The 22,221-nt window shown below is 45.5% G+C and overlaps 1 protein-coding gene across 7 annotated transcripts in view; it reads left to right on the top strand.

The window, feature by feature from the left end:
• Positions 1 to 22,221, top strand: part of LOC105486649 (V-set and transmembrane domain containing 4) — a 147,501-nt gene that overhangs the window by 89,239 nt on the left and 36,041 nt on the right. For 4 of the 7 annotated variants that reach the window (XM_071069974.1, XM_071069973.1, XM_071069970.1 and 1 more), the window contains one exon: positions 11,746 to 14,863. The exons of 1 other annotated variant lie outside the window; for it this stretch is intronic. In XM_071069974.1, the coding sequence (XP_070926075.1) occupies positions 11,746 to 11,871 (126 nt within the window). In that variant the 3' untranslated portion in view covers positions 11,872 to 14,863. Of the gene's footprint in view, positions 1 to 1,917; positions 8,759 to 11,745; positions 14,864 to 22,221 lie in introns of those variants that run through there. 2 more of the 7 variants (XR_011607913.1, XR_011607914.1) reach the window with 2 other exon arrangements.

The raw sequence follows: 22,221 nt of genomic DNA, 5'->3' as shown, positions 1-22,221 counted from the left end.
CATTAGCGTTTAGCACATAATACTTTCCAAAATGTCTCAAAATGTTTTCTTCTTTCTACCTCTAAATATTTCAAAGCAACGGACTGTTTAAACAATACTTGCTCATCATCTATAATGCAAATGGTAACAACAGTAATAATCAAACACTTGTATAGCATTTCTCCAAGCACATTACATGTTTTAATGCATTTAATCCTCAAAATAACTCTACAGGATAGTTACTATTATGAGTCCCACTTTGTAGATAAGGAAATGGAGGAACAAAGAGGTTAAGTACTTGTCCAAGTTTACACAGCTAGTGAATGGCAGTCTTCCTGTCTCTGAGAGCACATGTTCCTAAGCAGGCCCTGGCACAATTAGATGGGTCTAGGAGAGTGTTAAAGACTGTGGTTGATCAGAATATTGAGTGTGTTCAAGTTTGCAAATTCTCAGCATGAACATCTATGTTGAAGTAGATAACCAAAGGCTCCCTTTTTTTCTAAGCAAAAGCATCCTCTTGAACAGTACTGCCAGTAACAGTACTTTGAAAGTCAGCTGGGAATTCAAACACCTATGGTCCACAGGGGAGAAGAAATGAATGACCATGTTAGACCATGGAGCGGTTGCTGTGAGACTTTGAAAGTTCCAAGTATTAGGACTCTCCCCAAGAGCACTGTCTATAATCACATTTTAGCTTCCAAAACATATGTTGGTGAAATTGACAGGCATCTATCTGTCTGATAACTTGTAGAAACTTGAACCAATAAGATTTGGCCTTGGGCCTTTCTATGCCAGACTTAGCAGGCTCCCAAAAGGGTCACCTCTGCCTGTCCTCAGAGCAGTTAGGTGGTGACTTTCTGTCATGTCACATCCATTCTGAGGACGCACTTTGCTGAACATCCTGTGTACTTTTTAGACTCAAGGACCTGAGGCGAATTTGCTCTGCTCATGATTTCTGAGTGAGTTTGTCCAACCCAAAGTGTCACCAAACGTGGAGAGGACTTGCACATCTTCATATCCATCCGGGACTTCTCTCCTGAGCTCCAGACCTTTTCCAGTCCTCCCACTGTCCTAGAGCATGCTGGGTGACTGGCCCTCAGTCCTTAGGTGACCATGCAGAGGTGGGGTGTAGGGGGAATCTGGCCAGATATGATCTCAAGGCTCATTTGTACCTGAAGCTGCAGAGTAGGTGGGGCGTTTGGTGCCTCCGAGAGTGCCTAGGCCCCATGTGTCTCTGGACCCTGGGTCAAGGCACACCTAAGTCAGCAGTCACAACAGAATGCTAGATTTGGGAGTGCAACTGGATTCCAACCCTCACCTCTGAGTGAAGATCTACTATAAGTTATGCTGCTAGAGCCAGAGGTCCCAGTGGACCAGTGGCCTCCACTCCAAGGAGATGGTGAGAGTAGACCTGGTGATGGCTCTAACGATTACCTCTGAAAATACCCCTGGACGTCTCCAGTAGCCCTTGGACACTCAGCCTCATATTTTCACCTATCCAGCAGACAGCTCCGCCCAGGGGTCTGCTGCCACCGCACACACAGCCTGGCCCAAACAGAGCCTTGCAGCCTTGTGGCCTGCATCCCATGCCACCCAGAGGTGCACTGGGAACCTGGGGGTGAGGCTGTGGAGAGGGGTGCAGGGTCCCCTGGAGGCGTTCCAGTGAAATTCTTTCCTTCCCCTCCATCACTCTCTCCCACCAGGGACAGCTCCATGTTTCTATCTTTGGGAAGTCTTGGGTTCTGTGGCCTCAAGTCCTCAGTTTCTCCACACCAAGCCAGGGCTCCTGCCTCTGATAAGGATGGGGTCAGTTCCCTTCTACCCCAGCTTCCCCTTTAGTTGGAGCTCATACTGCCTGCTGAGTGGTGAGGGACTGCTCCAAAACCTCAAACATTTTATGCCAAGGGATGTTCACTATTTTCCCTGTTGGCATCCCAGGCCTACTTCTTGGGAAGGGACTGCTGTCTGCCTGTCTGCTCACCTGGATACAAGACATTCACATCAGAGCATAGACACTGCCTCTGAACGTGCACTTGCAATGCCTGGGACTGCCCACGAGCATCTGGGAAGGACTGACTGCCTCTGAATCCAGACACCACCTGTAATCCAAACTCCATAATCACCAGCCCCGCCTCACAGGGCTGGCATGAGGATGGAGTGAGATGGTAAAAATTAGTTAGCGTTTTCTGAGTTCCGTTCTCAGAAGAACCGATTCTCAGCCACCACATTCTGCTACCTCCCAAAGCCACTTCTGGATTATGTCCTTTGTCTTGGAAAGGCATTTCTTTTGTTTCTTTATTTTTATTTAACATATACATCATAAAACTCTATATTCTCTTTTCATAATAGGTTTAAATAAATTTGCCAATCAACACCCATGGTCCTTGAGATTGAGTCAAGCTCATATCCAAGGCATGTTGATGATAGTAGGACTGATAGGCTTCACAGCATACTTTTCTCTCCTGAGTTGGGTCCTATGGAGACCCATTGAGGACCCTCTGTCAAATCGAGCTTTCTGAATGCACAGCCTCAAGATCCTTGGTGGCCGTAGTTATGTGTGCAGTGGTTGCTGTTAGGGGAGAGTTTGTTTTACCAGTTACTCTGTTGAATAAAAAATGAGCACTTATCTTGCAGGGAGAAGAGGAAGTCTGCTCCTGATAATTTGTAATTCTCTCATGGGTAAATAGATTCCTGATAGTGCAGCTCTGTGGAGCTGCAGTCACATTTTTAAACTCTAAGGTGACGTTAGCATAAACATTCCATGTCCCAGTTATTGATCTGTTGCTGTGATAATGGTATTACCCAATTGAACTTTTGACATTGAGAGAACTTGCAGAGGCTGCAATTGCATTTTTCTTTTATTCCTGTGACTTAATTCAAGTTACACATCTAACTGTGATCTCTGTGAAAAAGTGTTGTTTTGCAGGAGTCTGCATAAGAGAATACTAAACCTCTCTCTCTTAGTAAGAATGTTAACTTCCAGCTTGAATTATGGAAAGACACCTACAAAATGAAATACTCAGAAACTACCCATTAAGAACTTAAAGTGTGTTATCTTCCAGAAAGGTGCACAACCTCAGAATTCCTTGGGGTTAACTTTTCTTGCATTAGCCAAATAAAATTGTTCTTCCCCATGATTTTCACCCTCAAACTGGGGGAAAGGGGGCTTGTATTAGAGGTGGGAGATTCAGCCCAGAGGCTGCTATCTGCTGTCATAGTACCTCATCGTTAGCAGAACAGAAGGCTAGATAGGCCATTGCAAGCTCTGAAACTTGCAAACTCACTTTGTGATGCCCAGAGTCCAGGAAGGTTCATCACTGCATTTTAAACCTTTCCTAATGCTTCTGAGAGGAAGCTGTGCTATGTGAGAATTTAATTTGGCTCAGCAGCCATCCAGGAGCAGTTGAGTTCAAGTCTAGGACTGGAAAGTTCCTTAAGCATAAGGAAAAGGTAATTACCACGCCACTAACACCTAGAACAATGGCTACAAGAAAAAAAGTGCTGACAAGGATGTGGAGCAATGGAAACACTCATGTTTTGCAAGTGGGAGGGCAAAATGGTCCAGCCTAGACAAATAGGCAGTTTCTTACAAAGTTAAACATAACTTACCATGTGGCCTAGCAAACCCACTCCTGGGTATTTACTCTAGAGGCATGAAAACATCACACAAAAACCTATATGTGAATGTTTATAACAACTCTATAACCACTAAAAACTTGGAACAACCCACAAGTCATCCAGCAGGTGAGTGGATGGCTGGCTGCTGCATGTGGAATACTCTACCAACAGAGAGGAGCAGACAGTCATTGCTCACAACATCCGGGATAAATCTCCAGGGAATTATGCTTAGTGAAAAAAAGCCAATCCCGGAAGGTAACACACTGTATGATTCTTTGTATGTCACCTTGTCTAAGAGACAAAACCATAGTGGCAGAAAACAGATCTGTGGTTGCCAGGGGTCAGGGCTGGAGGGAAGGTGGGACTGCAGTGGGGTGGCATGCAGGGGTGGTGGAACTGTCCTGAGACCTGACTGTGGCAGTGGTTACAGACATCTATACCTGTGCTACAATTCTTAGAACTGAACACGTAAAATGTCCATTTTACCCATGTCATTTAACACAAATAAAATGAAACTTTGAGAAACCTCCATTATGTCACCAGAGACACAGCAGGAGGTGTGAGTGGAGCTGTAATCCTAGGACTGAGTCTGTGGACATACGTTGGTGAACATGCCTGCAGCGTGAGGGGTCTGGCACACATTTGAGAACATAGCTCAGAAACATGCATGCTTAGAACATTCTTAGATGTTACTTATATAAATGAATGAGTTCGTCATTAGTTTGTTGTAAAATGCCTTCCTTCACTGGCCAGCGAGCAGTTCTGTGATGGTGATCGTGGTCATTAGAGGGGGTGAGACAGAATCCGAGTAGTTCACTGTGCAGGGTCAGAGGACATCACAGGTGCAATAAGTGGAGGAGAATGTGGCTGCCAATGGCATCAGTGTCAGGGCCTTCAGAGGGCCTGGTGGGTGTTGAAGGAGTAGGGGTCCACCTTGTGTGTGACGGGCAAGAGTTTCATGTAGAGGGGATCAGCTTAAACAGAAACCTATACTCTCCTTCCTTGTTAGAGAAGTTTCAGGGAGGAGCCTGGAAGGAGGACTGAGTGGATCACGTGGCTCTTTTGCATCCATAGCGTAACCCTTGGTACTTTCAGCAGTCACAGGATGTGCAATGTAAAGAAACCCCTTCCCTCAGGGCTTTGCAACCTATGGCATTCATTGCTAGAGAACCCCTGATATTCAAAGGACAGGTCAGAAACATCTGAGGCAGGTAGCAGTGGGTTCCTCTGCTATGAGGGAATAAATCTTCTGGCCCAGTCCTGCCCCTGTCAATACCCACATCCTGAGCCCCACCATCCTCTCCCACCATGGGCTGGGCTCTCTTTTTCCACACGGAGGGCAGCAGGCAACAGGCTGCCACCATGGCTGAGTGCGACCCAGAGATGAAACGCCACCACCTCCCAACATCTGATCACTCTGCTTAGCCCTGGGAGTGTGAATTCCCAAAGCCTTGGTTTATTTTATGTATTTCACTTTATCTTGAAACAGATTGGTTTTTATTTGTGTTTTAGGGCAAGATATCTGGACATAGGCCAGGTCCCTTGCCCGTCTATATGGCACCTTTAGGTAGGTTACAAAAAGGCACCCATCTTAATAGACATATTAAAGAAGAGCTCCCCATCATGGTGGGAACAACTCTGGCTCCACAGAACGTCTTGGGAGAGCTGAGCATGGGGTGAATTTCAACCCTCAGTCACTTAAACCTGGAGACCTTGGGTAGGCCCAGGGCCAGTCCAGTGGTTCATTGAGGCAGCAGAGACTAGGCTCCTCGGTCTGTTTTCTCTGCCATCTTGAGCAGGTTGGCTTGGTTTTCATTCATGTTGCTGCTCTGTCTTAACATCTAATTTGTTTTTCCCTGGAAGAATTGAGGCCATGCCCAAGGAAGTCCGAGCATACAGACCTAGTATGATCGCTCCCCTAGGGCAAGGAGCCCTTTCCTGTGGGATTTTTGTGTCTTCTACCTCGAAACCTCAGCCCAGTCTCTTCCTGAGGTGGGGCTGCTTCTGCGTGCCATTTTGTTTCTCCTTACGTTCCTAGCATGAAACATGGTAACAAAAGAAAAGTGGCTTCAGAGAGAGCTGCAGAATGGCAGGTGGCACACAGGGCTTGGGGACAGAAATGACCTGACTCTTGGCACTCACAGCCTCTGTGTGCTCAGCTGACTGCAGGATCTGTCTCGGCCCCGGGTTCAGTTCAGAGGGCAGTAATGTCCTGCAGCTGGCCTGTGTGCCGGTCACCTGGCAGCCAGGTGCATTGCTCAGATGGAGGCAGCCACACCTGGCTGATTTCCCTCTGTTAGCTTCCCTCCCCTGCTGGAGCCAGGTGCCCTTCATACCAGTCAGCATGGCAGCACCTGAGTCCCCATTGCACCCTTTCCAGAAAGCTGGAGGTGGGCATGGGCTGCCAGCACCCCAGCTAGATCTGTTGTGGCGCAGGGTCAAGGCCAAGGCCTGGCCATGGCGGGCCAGGCAACTGGGGATGGGAGGTGTGTAGGGGGGGTAGGGTACCATGTGAGGAAGTCCTAGAGCCTCTCTTCTCCAGTCCTGCTCCTCACTGAACCAGGGATAAATGTATCAGACCTTTGTCCCCTGCCTTGCCTCGGGGAGGGTGCTCTGCTGCTGACATAAATGCCTTTATCTCTTATATCTTCCCACCCCATCAGGTAGTTCTTCTCATCTCCCCTTCAGGAAGGCTATTTTCTCTTCTTCCATTCTCTTCTGTCCTCACCTTGACTTATGTATTCATTTGCTAGGGCTGCCATAACAAAATACCGCAGTCACACAGTCAGGGCGGCTTAAACAACAGACTTTATTCTCTCACAGTTGTGGAGGCTGGATGTCTGAGCTCAAGGTGCTGGCAGGGTTGGTTTCTCCCAAGGTCTCTCTCTCTCCTTGGCTTGAAGATGCCGCCTTCTCCCTGTGTGGTCTTCCCTCCGTGTGTGTCTGTGTCCTCATCTTCTTAGAAGGACACCAATCAAATTGGATCAGGGCCCATCCTAATGGCCTCATTTTAAGTTAATTACCCCTTTAAAAACCCTATCTGCAAATGGAGTCACGTTCTGAGGTCTTGGGAGTTAGGGCTTCAACACAGGAAATTTGGTGAACGTGATTCAGTCCATAACAACTAATTTCTAGAATCTGTTCCTTACCTGTCAAAAGATATCCAGGGCTACTTAGTTCACAAAGTTCTTGTTAACTTATGAAGCATTCAGCATGTGCACATATGCATGCTATTTTAGTTGGCCCTAGAGAGGAGGTGATGCCACTGAAACACTGATTTGTTCACACACACATGTTTAGCACCTTTTATGGGGCAGCCGCTGGGCCAAAACATTAAGTAGACCTCATTTCAATCCTCATAATCGTCCAACAAAGTAGGTATTATTATCTCTGAGCTCCAGTGATGGAACTGACCCAAGGTCACACAGCTGACCTTTGAATTAAGATCCAAATTCTTCCTGCACCCATGATCTGCAGTCAGTCCCAGGACGATAGCCTCAGTCACTCTCCTCGCCTCTTCTCCATGAACACTTTCATTGATCTGACAGTTAGAAGAATTTCCCTTTATTGCAGCCTTCCTCTGATGCATCAGTACTTGCCTGTATCTGACCCCCCATCCCCCCTTGCTCATAGAATCCCCCTCCAGACTTACTTGCGGTTTCTCACTGGCTGGTAGTTTTCTCCCTGGCTGGTAGTTTTCTAATATAAAAAGTGAGACTAAGGGTCCATGAAACAATGGGTTTTAGACACACAAGATACCAAGCAGCTGAATATAACAAATGCCGGGTCTTTATTTGAGGAATAGAAAGAGAATCTGACCAGGAGTCACTGTGGGTTAGGTGAAAGGGAAAATAAAGTAAAACCAAACAGCCCCAGGAGAGAGGAAATGGCCAAGTTGCTTCTCATATATGCAGAAAGTTCTAGGGCTTTTTCTAAAGGATTCTGCCAGGACTTCCCAGCAGCAGTTGGTTCACTCTTGCTGCCGGTTTTCCAGTGATTACAACATCCGGATATAAATGTAAAGCTCGGTCTGGGTCTGAAGCCTGGAACTCCTCCTTCAGGCAGTTTCCTTGAGGTTTTCAATGGAATTTACAGTCGTAAGAGTGTTTGTGAATAGACAGTTCAACACTGTTGAAGCTTCTATCCTGAGTTCCACAATTTGTACTAACACTCCACAACCTTCTGTGCTTCCTGCATCCCCCAGAGTAGGGTAGGGGCTTGAAGAGAGTTATTTTGAGGGCCAGTGGCTATAAGGAAATTAACAGAAGTGCTTCCTCATTCATTTTCAGGGGCGCTGGGAGTGATTCCCTAGCTTCAGTCCAGGTTGGGTTTGTCTACTGAAGAGAGCAGTAAACTTGTATCATCTGAAATAAAGGTGGGGCTTTGCAGCAGGCTCCTCGTCAGGCTGTGCCCCATTGCAACCACCTGCTTTAACCACTGCTTTCTGCTCCTGGCTCTTGGTTTTACCACCAGTTTTTTAGTTTACCTAGTCTTACTGATGTGCCAGAAATGTTCTCTAAGCTTCTCCTCAGATGCACCTTAAACCTTCCACTGAAACATTAGTGCAAAGAAAGGTAGTTTGGTGAAAACCAGTGAGGAATATACATTTGCCCCTTTCATTGGCCATTAAGAATTTATTTCCAGTTAAACAAGCTGGGAAATGTAATTAGGCACATGGCTGATGTGATAGCCAAGTCTGCATGCCAGAAACACAATAGGTTCTTTAAAGATGCCAAGGACTGATATTAGGCATCTTATCTTGGAAACTATACACTTCACAGTTCTGAGCCTCCTGTGAGCTGCCTCATATCTTCAATCAAATTATTATATTCCAGAAATATGCATAAGGGAAATGATTCTACACATTTTATGGTGGGTTGTTGCTTGTAGCAGTAATTGAAGTACCTTTTCCACTTATGAAAGTACTAATTTTATTTGTTTTTATTGCTTTTCTAGATGCAATTATTTATTTAGTGTGCTTTGGCTTTATTAAATTATGTTTACTATAGGAACATCATAAAAATGTATGAAAACAACACATCAGCCAAGCCAGCCTGGTGACCTGTATTGAGAGAGCTAGTGTTATTTTTCATATCCAAACGTAATGGAATAACTTAAGAATAAACAGATAATCTACACTAGAAAACAATGCAATTTCAAGGTAATGTAATAAAACACCTGGACAATATGATTTCATAAATCTTGGTGCTAAAATTTACATGAGTTGAGTTTTGTGGGCTTATTTGAGGACACATGGCGTTTCTAAATGGAATCATTATAGTGGGAAATGTAATTAAACCAAAAAGCAAGAACGTAAACAGGGTTTTTGTTGCTTGTAAGATATGGATGACTAAGAAGCAATGTAAAGACTTTTGGTGTCAAAAGGCAAGCAGAAGGCTCTCATCCCTATAAATGATCTTAACTTTGAAATTGAAAAATTGCTAGACGATTTGTCTAGGTCACTTGGCAGTCGCCTCCAGCACAGGTGCTGGCTTAAGGAATTCTTTGTAACTCTCCTTGTCTATTACTTCCTGTGCCTTTTAGGGTGCATCATCTCAAAAGAAAAGAAGTGTTTTTGCTTTTGGCATTCTTTTTAAGAAACTTAAATTGAATGAAGATGGTTTAGTTGTTTGGAATTTCCACCAGATAACCAGGAAAGAGGCATACAAACTTTTTTAAAAAAGTAAATCAAACAACAACAAAACCAAAGCCAAAACCAAAAGACCCTAAGTCTGACATCCTTATAAAAAGCAGAGGTGCTTAAATGAAAATGACTGTGTGACTTTAAATTCATGACCAACTTTTATTTTTCTAATTACGGATTAAAATTAATTAATGCATTGTTTAAATACGTGTGCCTACTACAAAAATCCAAAAGGTAGCAACAAATGTACACAGTGAAGGCTCAGTCTCCCTGCAGCTATTCAGGTTACTTCCCTAGAAAGAGCTATGGTTAATGTGCTCTCCATTTTCTGAATGAGTGCCAAGAGTTCCCAGGATTTTCTAAGTAAGTAAAATATGTACCCACATATTTACTTACATACCTGCATACACACATATTTACACAGGATATGATAGTGAAATATAAAGTACACATATAGCTCCTCCTTTTTTCTTAAAGACTGCACCATATATTGTGTTATACGAATGTCCCCATCTCCTACTGATACCTATTTAAGTGTTTACAGTTATTTGCTTGTACCAAGAAAGATTCCCACTCATAGTAAAGGAGAGAACCTCTATGTTTTGTCAACCTTTGTTTTTTTTTTTAATGTTTGGTAACTTGAAAGACACATAAATGATGTCTAAGTGTGACTTTAAGTCTCGGTTTTCTGATTATGAGAGGGTGAGTATCATTTCATCTGTGTCGGAGATGCTTGCATTTTTCTTTCCCATGAACTGCTGGTCCTGTCTGTTGTCCTTTGCTGAATTTGCTAGTGGAAACTTGCTTATTATCTTTGTTGAATTGCAAAGCCCTTTAATATGAGCTGTAAATATTTTCCTCATGTTTTCAGTTGTTTTTTGATTTTTAGAGATGGTTTTGCGATGTGTAGCATGAAAATATACACACATCTTTTTTTCTATTGCTCCTGGGTTTTGTGTCATATGTTAAAATAATTTCCATACTTGGAGGCTATTTTTTAAAAAAATCCCCACCTATTTTCTAGTACTTTTATAGGTTTATTTTCCACATTAAAATTTTTAATTCATTTGGAATTAACCTGGGGTGAAGAATGATATAAGGATGTGATTTTATTTTTTTTTTCTTAAATGGCTGTCCAAGTATTCCAACAGCATCTATTGAAAAATAACTTTTAGGTTTAATTTTTAATATTGCTAGATTTGAATAACCAATTTTTCTTTATTTTAATAATGTTCCTTAATCATATTAAGAAAATATATGTCTACACCTACTTCATTCAAAAATTGTTTTAAACAAAAATGTGTTTTTAATTGTATTAAGTACCTTTCTAGCATTTATAATCATATGCCTTTTCTCTTTTGATCTATTACTATTATGAATTATATTAATAGACTTTTTGATATCAAACCATCTTTGCATTTCTGGAATAAAATAAACTTGAATATGATTATCTTTTAATGTACTTCATTCTCTTTGAGTAAATTTAACTTAAAATTTGTGTTAATAAATGATATCCTCCCTCCCTCCCTCCCTTTATTCCTTCCTTCCTTCCTTCATTCCTTCTTCCTTCCTTCTTCCCTTCCTTCCTTCTTTTTGACAGTACATTCAGATTTCCTGGAGTTAATGTTTATAATTTCTATTTCTCTGGAACATTATGCATTTTATCCTGTATTTAGAAGTTTTTTCAGTATATTCAGCAAACTAGTCTTGTTTAAAAATTTTTAAACTTCCTTCATTTAGTTTATATCTCTTATTTTTTATTTTATTCACTTATGCTTTTTTCCTTTTTATCTTGATTAATTTATTTTTCAGTTTATCTGTTTTACTGGTGATTTATGCAGTCTGGGTTTATTTCTATGAAGTTCTTCCTTCTGCTGTTCTTTATTTTGTTCCTCTTTTTCTAACTCCTTGAGTTGGAGGCCTGACCCACTTAATTCATGTTGTTTAGTGTAAGTATTTCAGTTTAGCGTAAGGTTTTCTCCCAGCACTGCTTCAAACGTAGGCTTTAGGTTCTGGCAAGGAATATTTTCCTTAGCATTATTTTCAAGATATTTTGAAATTATAGTTTTATACTAAGTCATTTACAAAAATTTCTAGGTGGTGGCATTCTAGTTTTGTTATTTTAGAATTTTTTTTGTTTCCATCTCCACCTTTTTATTTCCCTTTTGGTCAGAAACCATTAGATACATTGTTTTTACTCTTCAGCATTAAAGTTTTCTTTTAGCCTTGTGTTTAGTCATTTTTTTGTGAATGTTTCATGTTAACTTGAAAGCAAATCACAGGATATCACTGCAGGACATAGTGCTCTATGAAGACAATGAGATCTATCTTATTAATTATGTTATTGGATACTATGTAGCCTCTTAAATTTCTTGTGCACTTATCCCTCTCTGAATCCCAAGATGCTATGAACATGCATGCTTGATGAATGAATGTGTGATGTAGAACTCCTGTGGTCAGCTAGAATTGTGTTTTGTTTTGTTTTCTTTTCTTTTCTTTTATAGCCAAAGATTGCTGAGGAAAACTTAACCTATGCCGAGCTGGAGCTGATCAAACCCCACCAGGCTGCCAAAGGCGCCCCCACCAGCACTGTCTACGCCCAGATCCTCTTCGAGGAGAACAAGCTGTAGCACCGCATCCTCCTCCAAGGTTCTATTTGATGCCTGCCACCCAGTGATTTATGAAGCCTTGGAGACAAAACCCTTATTTCTGTATTTTCACTCGTGCCTTCTGAGTGGTGGAGAGCCCCCTTTTCAGCTGCATTCTGGGTGCCTTTGAAGAGGTACAAGGCTGCTCTCCCCAAAAGAATAGGGGCCACAGATCTTGACAGATCTCCCAGGACAAGATGCGCCTGGGCCTGACCCCTGAGTGTAAGGACTCTGATCCTGAGAGCAGCCAAAGAGATTTTCTGCTGAGCCAAACCCCTTCACATTTTCCTCCTCTTTCCCCAGGTTTTCTTTAAAATCGTTTTTAAATCTTAATTTTACTCTCTAGTCTTCCCGTATCTGTGATACAAGCTCATAGTATATAGCTAGAGGAAATGCCATTATGGACCCAACTGTAAGATGGCACATATGTTGGTTTTCCAAGGATCAGATGGCGTTGCCAGCACCGCCTGATTGCCAGCACCGCCTGAGATGACATCTCTTGTTTTAAATGGATGCACTGACCCTGAAGATTAAGGCCAGAGGGGCAGACTGACTAGAAGTATAAGGTCTGTCTCTGAATGCCATGGTGCCCACCTATGAAACCCTGAGGTCGCAGGACAAGAAGAACAGCATTCTAGAGGGCTTTCATCCCTTTGGCAAAGTGGACCTGTAGTGATAGAGAAATGTACTCTCCGAGAAGTGCTTACTCACCCTTTTCCAAAGGAGCAGAGGTGTTGGCCATCAGGAGCCACACTGGAGCGCATGGGCCTCTTCACTGTGTGCCAAGTTCAGTCACCTCTGATTCAGAGCTTGAGGGTATCTGCTGCCGGGTGCCCTCAGGGTAGGAGAGTGGGAAGTACACGCCAAGCTGGAAAGTGTATTCTGAAGACCTTCCTCTTGCCAAGTGCCTTGCCCATTGCAACCTTGTATGTGAATTCTAATGGGTTTGAATGGGGGTCAGGGGTGCATGGGGAAGTTGTTCTGTGGACCTGTGGGACACAGGGATCTTGGACTCACTGGCAGAGAATCCATTCTGGAAGCATCATCCTGTCAACTGCGTTGTTGAGGACATTTCTTGATGTGTGAGTGTAGTCTGGGTGGCTATTTACTGCACACTATAGGAATCGTTTGACTATGTAGTGGACCATTTGTATATGATAAATTATCTATTTTAAACACAGCTGGGATATGAGTTGTGCCTCTATATAGCTGTGTGAACTTGACTGAGTTTCTTATTACCTAATGATCTCAGACTCCATGTTTGTGTAAAGATGACTTAACTTCCCATAGAATTCTTGAGGGTAAAACGGGGTAATGAATCTTGCCAGGTTCTAGAAACTGTAAATTGCTACATAAATGCTCTGTGTTGACATTCATGCTAAAGCCAGTCTGCATTTTCAAAATGAAAATTTCTTCACTATTTAAGGCTTTCATTGCAATAACTTTAAAAAGCAAATATTTGTCCACCAACTTAGCCCTACAGTAATGTTCCCAAAGACTCATGAAAGTTTATGGTTTATTGGAAAGGATCCAAACTGGAAGCAGATATTGATTTTCTGGGAGCAAACCGGTCTGCCTTTACAAAGTGGAAGTTCACCCTCTCTGGATGACACCTGCGTCTCCTTCCTCCCTCTCTGCCAGATCTCAAAGGCAGTGAATAAACCATGCAGCTTTTGAGGAAGAAAGACCAATTTGGAAGAATTCACTAGAACTTCTTTGAGCATCTCTTTGAGGGGGGAGGATATCTGGTTAGCACATCATTCATATTATAATTATCACAGGGATTTTTAATTTTATCATGGCAGTGTTCTGACAGATGTATAGTGTTTTGAGGGCAGAGGATGATCTCCTAATTTGCCCAAAGAGCCTTATGGGTTAGTGGGGCCCTGGGGGTGCCAAATGGGAAGGAGAGGGGGCACATGAAAAGGAAATGGTGGGAAGAGGACAACGGGCCAGGGGGTAATATCTTGCCAGGCCCCTTAGGCCTCTGCAGAATGGAAATGGACTTCAGTCACCCTCAAACCCACCCACTTAAATCCAAGGAGAGCTTAGGGTTATTATACATGGACAGGAACACATTCTACCAAGAACACAGGCTCTTGAGAGCTGGTAGCTCCCAGTTAGAGTTGAACCAATCACTGTTATAGATTGAATCCAGCCTCTTTCTCCCAAACTGTGGTGATCACTGCACAAATCCACACTAAGGTATGTGAATGGGGACCTGCAGTTTATCTTCTCCTACTGAAAATGCTGCCCAGGGGAATCTTGGAAGCTATGGACAGCATCCAGGCAGAGCTTGTCCCACTGTTATCTCCCGAAGCAAACGCCCAAGCTGTGCTCAGAACTGGAGGCCATGGATGACTTGTATCTGGTGCTTGTTTGAGAGGATACATTGACATTATTGCCATAGTAAGCTTAAAAAATGTGCCCACTCATTCATTCTTTATCCGTGGACCACTAATCATGCATTGTCATTTCCAAAGATAAGGGAAAACATATCACATATCGTTGACATAGAAATTAGGGAAAGTTTGTCAAATTTGTTTTTACTATAAGGCATCATCGGTAGAAACTATATATGAGTAATTTTCAAAATGGACCATTGCTTATATGTTTAAATGAAGCTAAAACAAGTATGAACCCATTGCTTAGAGTGCAGTGGCTTCTTTCAGGCAGAGAGCAGATGCTCTCAGATTTGGTGGTGAGTTTTGGCCTTGGCATGGTTGGCATGGAGTTATCACAGGAAGCCGGGAGGTATGAAGGGGCATCCACCTGGGTGAAACTGTCCTGCCAAGCCAAATCCCTGAGGCCTGCCCTGAAGCAGCTGTAGTGGAGCAGAGACCTGGGATTCCTTAGAGTCACCTCTTTACGAATGTACCGCCACTCTGTTAGCTCATGGGGAAAATAAGGAAAAACCAGGCCTCCCACCTCCTGACTCTTGTGAGAGTGAAGACAACATGGGGCATTTAGAAAATACATTTTTAATGTATGATAATATGGGCTGGTCCACACAGCAATAAGCCCAAAGACCCCCTCGCTTTGGGGATTATTCATGGCCCTGCTCATCACAACCTCTGATATGCATGACTGTAACCTAGGCTGAGCCAACAATGGAGCTCATGCCAGAAATGGTCCCAAGCATGCATGTGGCCCCCTAGGATAATCAAAATCCTGGGGAGAAAGAAATCATCTTTGCCTTGGGCAGTGAAGCTGGAATGACACAAATCTATCTGTTGCCACATCTCCTGCCTAGTGGAGAAGCCTTGGAAGGCAACAGACACTGAGCAAGAAGCAGGGAGGAGAATGTCCTGGAACGGCAGGACTCCACCCCGAGTCCCTAACATCCCCAGACTCTTCTCTTCCATAAATTCTCTAATTACCCTGCTGTTTAAATCTTGGTTTTGGTCAAGCAAGTCAGGTTGCATACAGAATTTGAATACAGTATGCATCAAAGTTGCTTCCCAGGACAGGAAGCAAAACAAACAAAAAAACACACTGATATCAGTACCCAGGGTGCCCAATTAGGGCACACCCAGTGGCTGCATTGCAGCCTGTGAGCTCCTGCTGAACTGTGCGCCCTGCTGCCTGAGTGGGCCCCGCCCTGGGCTTCTCAATGGAGAGCTTTCGATGGGGGACTCCAGGACTGATGCTCTCCCTAAAGAAGGGAGGCCTCAGGTTTGGAGAGGGACACCGTCAGGACCAGAGGAAGACTGAGGGGCGCTGGCGCCAACAGGTGGAAGGGAACAGCGTAGTAACACAGAAGAGCCATGCCACATGCATGCTGGAGGAAGTCTTTTTGTGTCAACCTAAAGCTTAGGCTGGCTTCCATGTGGAACATGACATCTTTCCAGTATCTCTTATCCAGGAGACTGCAGTAAGACCCAGGTGACCCAGCTCTGTGTCATTTGGAGCCCATTACAAGGTGAGGCAGCCACATGGTGGGGACATTGACCCCACCCCAGACCACACTCCCATCTCCATACATAGGATAGAAACTGTTCATCAGGAAGGAAAACCAAACAGAAATTCATGGTCTAGGGGCAAGGTCTGCATTGCGCATGGCCATGCTGGGTTGGAGTGGCCGTGGGGTGTCCAGATAGATGGGCACGTAGACTAGTGCTTTCTCAACCTTAATGCATGCACAAATCATCGCGATCTTATTAAAATGTAGATCCTGGCTGGGCACGGTGGCTCATGCCTGTAATTGCGGCACTTTGGGAGGCCGAGGCGGGTGGATCACGAGGTCAGGAGATCGAGACCATCCTGGCTAACACAGTGAAACCCCATCTCTACTAAAAATACAATAATAATAATAATAATAATAATAATAATAATAATAAGCCAAGCATAGTGGTGGGCGCCTGTAGTCCCAGTTACTCGGGAGGCTGAGGCAGGAGAATGGTGTGAACCCAGGAAGCGGAGCTTGCAGTGAGCTGAGATCGCGCCACTGCACTCCAGCCGGGGGACAGGGCGAGACTCCTTCTCAAAAAAAAAAAAAAGAAGATCCTGGCTCAGGAGGTCTGGGATAGGACCTGGGATTCTGAGTTGCTAAGAAGCTCCCAGGGATGTTCATGCTTCTGGTCCCTGAACCACACATTGAGTGGCAAGGATGTAAACTGTTAGAAATATGGATCTGGTGCTCATTGCAGGAAAGGGGGTGTCCTCAGGGCATAGGTCACAACCGAAGCCCGGACAGTGGGCAAGATTCCCAGGGAGAGGCTGCCCGTGCACTGAAGAGGGGAAGGGCTGGGCCTGAGCGGTGGGGAGCACCCATGCTGGCAGGTACGCAGCAGGTGAGGAGATCCAGGTGGAGATCAGAGGACAGTGACAGTCACAGCAGCAGGGGAGATCCAGGAGAAAGCTGCGCTTGGGGGTCTCTCAAAGGAAGAAGGGCTCTGTGGTGTGAACTCTGCAGAGGGCAGGGAGAATAGAGGTTGAGCCTTTGCTCATTCTGAATTAATTGATTACTCATTTTTAAAAGTGCTTTCTTTGGGAAAAAAGCATTCCCCAGTGCACAAGGCTAACAGACATGGGCGCTGAGCTGTGTCTGGTCTGCTGAGTGTATTTTCTTCAAAATAATCCTCATCTTCTCAAGGGGTGGGGATTTAGACAAGACTCTTCCTGAACACACAGTGTGGTGGGGAAGGGAGGCTGTGGAAGTTTTCTGTTCCTTCTGTTGTCACGGGTGAAAGATGACTTGGTGCCCAATTTCTAATAAACACAACGCTATTAGCGTCACTCCAATTTAGTGTCTGATTGTTAAATGTTAATGTACTGTACTCTACAGTCTTAAATATAATTAGAGATGTTTACAGCTTTGGTTAAATGCACATTGTTCTTCCACATTAAACTTTATTACAAGTGTCCTCCATCAGCAACGAGGAGAAAACTCATTAGTAGGTGGTCTGTATCGGGTTCTGGGCCGTGCTAAAGGAATCAGCCTTCTGTTTTCCTTTATGACAGCTTTTCTAGATGCTGGGAGCAGCCAGGGTGATTACTTCCTGTATATGTGTACAATTAGTACCTCAGACTCCTGGGTCTACAGATGGATCTCAGAGAAGCCAACATCACCCAGGAATTTTTATGCAGACATTTGCGTTGTGTGTGTGAGGGTCTGATGTTCTCCTCAGTTTTCTAAAAGGGGTCTGTGGTCCACAAAAGATGGAGACTTTAGAGAGGGTCCTAAACCACTGTCCTGCCCACAATGGACCCAGAGAACATCATGAGGAAGCTAGGCAAACTAAGGAGATGGAAAGGTACCTGCCAGCCTGGTGACCTCCCAGCCTGGCAACCTTCCAGGCATTCTAACCCTAAAACTGCTCCTTGCACTAAGCTCTGGCTCCAGGAAGCCTCTCTGCTCCCACCCTCACTCCTGTTGGCTGGAGGAACCCTGACCTCTTGCAGGGCTGATCTTTGGCTCAGCTAAGGATTGGGGCTACCCAATCCTCCCCTTTTTGGGATCTCCTCCATCTCTTTTCTCCCTCAGTCCATGTGTGGGTTCCCAGGTTCTCACAGTACCCCAGTTCTGAGTGCCCTGTGACTGCACTCCAGCCCATTTCAGAGTCAGTTTGGAATTCCTTAAAATGTTGTAACTGAAATCGGATTCTCCTGCTCACTGCTTGGAAGCCAAACTTGAGAGACAAGATTTGGTGGAAGGAAAAGCAGGCTTATTCAAGAGCTGGCAGCCTGAGGAGCTGGCAGACTCGTGTTGCAGAGACCATCTCAAGTCAGTACAAATTCTAGGCTCTTTTTATGTTAAAAACATGACCAACAACTGCTAACATCTGGGCACCAGCGAGGGTCCAGGAAGTTGGAAACTCCTTTGTCCTTGGTCAGATCACAAAGCTCCTATAAACCTTCAACGAAACATAGTTGTTACATACTTCTCCTTTAATCTCAGAGTTAGTTTCAAAAACTACATGATTACTGTTTTTGCGTTTTATCTCAGTGCCCTAAAATTATCCTCGCCTACGTGCAGGAATGGGTAAGGGCTCCTTTAATTGAAAATGGAGTTAGTCGTGTTAGTTCTTTTGCTCTTCCATTCTTACAATGTCTTGTTTCTGGTTCTCCTCATTCTTCCACCTCATCAGGATTCATTTCTAGTTTCCTTGGGATTCTCCTTCACCATGTAAGCCCTCATCTTTTTTGCATCTTCAACTTCTCCTTCCATCTCCAAAATGACAAGCGTTTCTCAACCTGCACAGACCCCTTGCAAGCCACCATTCTCCTCTGGTTCCTTCTCTCCACAGCCTGGAGTCTACACTGTCTGCTCCCTGCTGTCTGCCTCTTGCCTCTCACCCTCTGCTGGCTACCTTTGCTCCCCCTCCCCTGAACTCAGCTCTGCCCAAGCCCTCTGGGGTTCGCTGCTGAGCGTGTGTTCTCTTGCAGAGAATGTCTTATTTCTGATCACCATTCAGCTGTATCCTGAGGACCCCACCTCCACAGCCCCCGTGCAGCCCTCTCCTGAGCTCCATGTCCATCCATGACCTCCCCTCTTGCAGCTGCCTCATGACTCTTGGAAGTACACACCCAATACTGAATGCATCAGAGCACCCTGCACCCCTCGATACCCAGCTATCCTGGTTAGGGTTCTGCTGCTCACCCCATGGCTAAAGCTGCAAATCTAGCATTGGAGATATGGGCCACCGGCAGCAGCAGCGGAATCACTGCTGACTTGTTGAAAATATCAGGTGCCTGGCACCGTGCCAAGTACGTTTTCTGTCTTATCTCATTAAGCCAATGGTACTCTACCCCAGTTTGCAGATGAAGAAGCAGAAGAGCTCAGCTAGTGGGCCCAGGATGGCAGAGCTGGAGCCCTCCTCTCTCCTGTCCATCTCCCCTGCATTCCGGCACCTCCCCATCGTCTCCATTTGCACAGCTCCTGCTTCCTGTCAGCGCCGATCACCTCTCTCATGGACCACCACTCTGACCCCTGACCTGTTCCCTGCCATTTAACCCATGCTCTGACATGCAGACTGGCTGAGTCACCCCTGCCCGACATCCTGCCCTGACTGCCCTCAGGATGCCCAGCACCTCAGGGAGTAGCAATGCCCCTCATACCTGCTTCCTGCCTACCTTTCTGGTCACACCTCTTGCAGTTTCCCCTCTATGCTGTTGACCCAGGCCTCGGTGGCTGTGAGCTGCCACCTTGGAAGCCCAGCCCAGTGTGGTGTGGAGCTTCATGGTTGCAAGAGTAGGTCTGTGCTGGGCGTGGGCGTGTCCCATGGCAGTGGCAGCAGTGGCCATGATCACAGCCCATGGTGCTCTGGGAACAGGCCTTGGGACTGGTGAGATCCCCATGGGCAGCCAGCCACCCAACCCTGTCTTCAGCAGCATCTGGAACTGGAGGAGCAGGAAGTCCAGGTGGGGTCCCATGCTCTCCCAACCCCCATCACCACTGACACAGCTGCTGGCTGTGATGGCAGCCCCTGTGGCAGCAAAGAGCTGGCAAGTTCCACGGGAAGTGCCTCAGCCCTCAAGAGGCAAGCAGCAGGTGAGCATAACAAGGATTGACCCCAGGGATTCCTAGGAAGACACCTTCTGGGCATTCTTTGACATGTTAATGGAGGGACAATCAAAGAAAGGGCAGGGCCAGCTCTGGTGAGGGAGTGGGACTCAGGAGACTCTGTGCAGTGGCAGATATTATCTCTGCCCCAAGGTAGCAGTGCAGGCCTTCCCAGGTGCCAGAAGATGGTGACTTGGTTTCCAGGAACATGGCCTTTCTATAGAATGTACTCACTAAAAGAGACACTAGAGGTTGTCTACTTAAACTCCCCTTCTGTTCCCCACCGTTTACACAAAAGACCATGATTTAAAGGAGAGTTTAGGTCACAGAGATCCAGGGTGGACATCAGGATCTGGACTCAGGCTTTCTCTGCCCCTTCCATAGCTCCTCATGCCCTGGCTCTTGTCTGTGGGCTCCTCGCCAAACCCTGGAGGACAGCCGAGGCCCAGCCTTCTCCAGCAGGGCTGGATGGGAGGATTCAGTGGAAGGTGGCAGCTGGGCGCCTCCCGCTGAAAGAAGCAGGCTCAGCCATTCCGGGGGTGGGAACTGTCTCCTAGGTAAGCTTAGCTTGCTCAAGGGACGTTTCAGAGCTCAATGTCAGTTCCATAAATCTTTGCTGAGCTCCTACTATGTCAGACACTGAATTTACACAGTATTCATGTGTTCACCTAGTAGTAGGCAAGACATCCTATTATGGTTACTGTTGCCAGAGTGTCTTCTGTTTGCCAGACATAGTGCTAGGGACTGCATGGCAGCCCTGAAAGGCAGGTGGCATCATTGCTACTGGATAGCTCTGAGAAATGAGGTTCAGGGTCATCATAAGAGATTTGCCAAAGGCCACACTCTTAGTTGCAGAGCTGGATTCAAACTCAGAGTTTCCCAGTACCAATCCTGTGTTCTTCCTATTATGGCATAGGAAAAATGAGTTATATCAGAACCAAAAGAGATTCTGGTATAAGAACCTAATGAGAATTAATCCCAAGGTGCCCAGGAAACTAAAAGGAGGAAGTGTCTGTCTGAGTTGAGCCCTGGTGGAGGGGCAAGAATCTGCCAGGAGGCAGAGGGCAGGGACCTTCCTGGACTATAAAGACCAGCCAGCCCTGATCAGGGAGTGGGACTCTTCTGGGAAAGCGGGCCTCTCCTGGGGAAGTGCTAGGTCCCAAAGAGCAGGAGTATCTGGCCCCTTGGTGGCCAGCCCACCTCGGGGACTGTAATAAACAGTGGACCCAGAAGCTACCTGGGAACTGAGATGGACCAAAGGGATTTCAAGTAGTGAACAAGCGAAGAGGGCTCCGGTGGCTTCACACTGTCTCTCCCAACCAGGTCACAAGGTAGTCTTGTCCCAGGATGAGGAAACTGAGGCCATTTAGAAGTTAGAATACATGCTACAGTGAAAAGGATACTCTGGTATGCCTATGGTGCAGCAAAAAGAACAAAAAGATTTATTGCAGAGAAAAGTTCTGTACCTTAAGACCTCGCTAAATCCGGGCATTCTTCACACACTCATCCCCAGTGAAGGGGGCTGGAGGGTCCAGTTACTTCTAGCTTCTATTTGTTTTATTTTGACAGATTGGGCATCTATATGCAAATTATTGTCCCCACGGTTGATTCCAGATATCTGAGTAAAGATGGAGACAGTTGCTAATGTACAATCTCCTGTTTATTTCCAGCTGACCATTGACAGCACGTGACTGGCTGGAAGAGATGTCAATGAGGTTATTCACCCAGAGTTTGGAACTTCTTGAGTTAACAGACATTGGTGTGCAGAGACGCACTGTTTTCTTGACCCCGCAACCCTGGAGGCTTCTCCTGTCTATCTCAATCTGGACAGCAACCATGCTACTTGGGGCTGACACCACCTTCTCGGGGCAATTCCTGAAAACCTGCAGAGAGCCTTGGCTTCCACCTGTTCTTCACATGCACCTGCCCTCCACCATAGCTCTGTCATAGCTCAGCTGGGTTTGTTGTTGTTGTTGTTTTGTGTCTCCTCTGCATTCTTGCACATTCTCTTCCTAATCCAACCTTGCTCCAATCTCTCTCTGTTTTCATTTCATTCTCTGCCTCTCCCTCTCTCCCTGTCTCGTTATTCTATTTGCAAGTAAAACGATAATGTGCGTCACATGCAGGTTGTAAACTAACCGAGTGTTCCAAGCTGTGCTCTCTGGCTTGGGCACCAGACTCAGGACTGGATTTCCCAGAAGGGGCTTGGTGTCTGGAGTTGTCACGCCATTTGCTTTCTCTTGCTGCAGCTATGGCTTTTCTCACTGTAGTGTGAGCATCGGCTTTAGGGTCAGAAGCTCTGGTCCAAGACTCGAGTCTGTTTTCCA

Source organism: Macaca nemestrina, chromosome 9, assembly GCF_043159975.1.
Source record: "Macaca nemestrina isolate mMacNem1 chromosome 9, mMacNem.hap1, whole genome shotgun sequence".
In the NCBI taxonomy this organism is placed as follows: Eukaryota; Metazoa; Chordata; class Mammalia; order Primates; family Cercopithecidae; genus Macaca; species Macaca nemestrina.
Note: the sequence above shows the minus strand (reverse complement) of the source record. Positions and strands in the feature narration are given on the sequence as shown.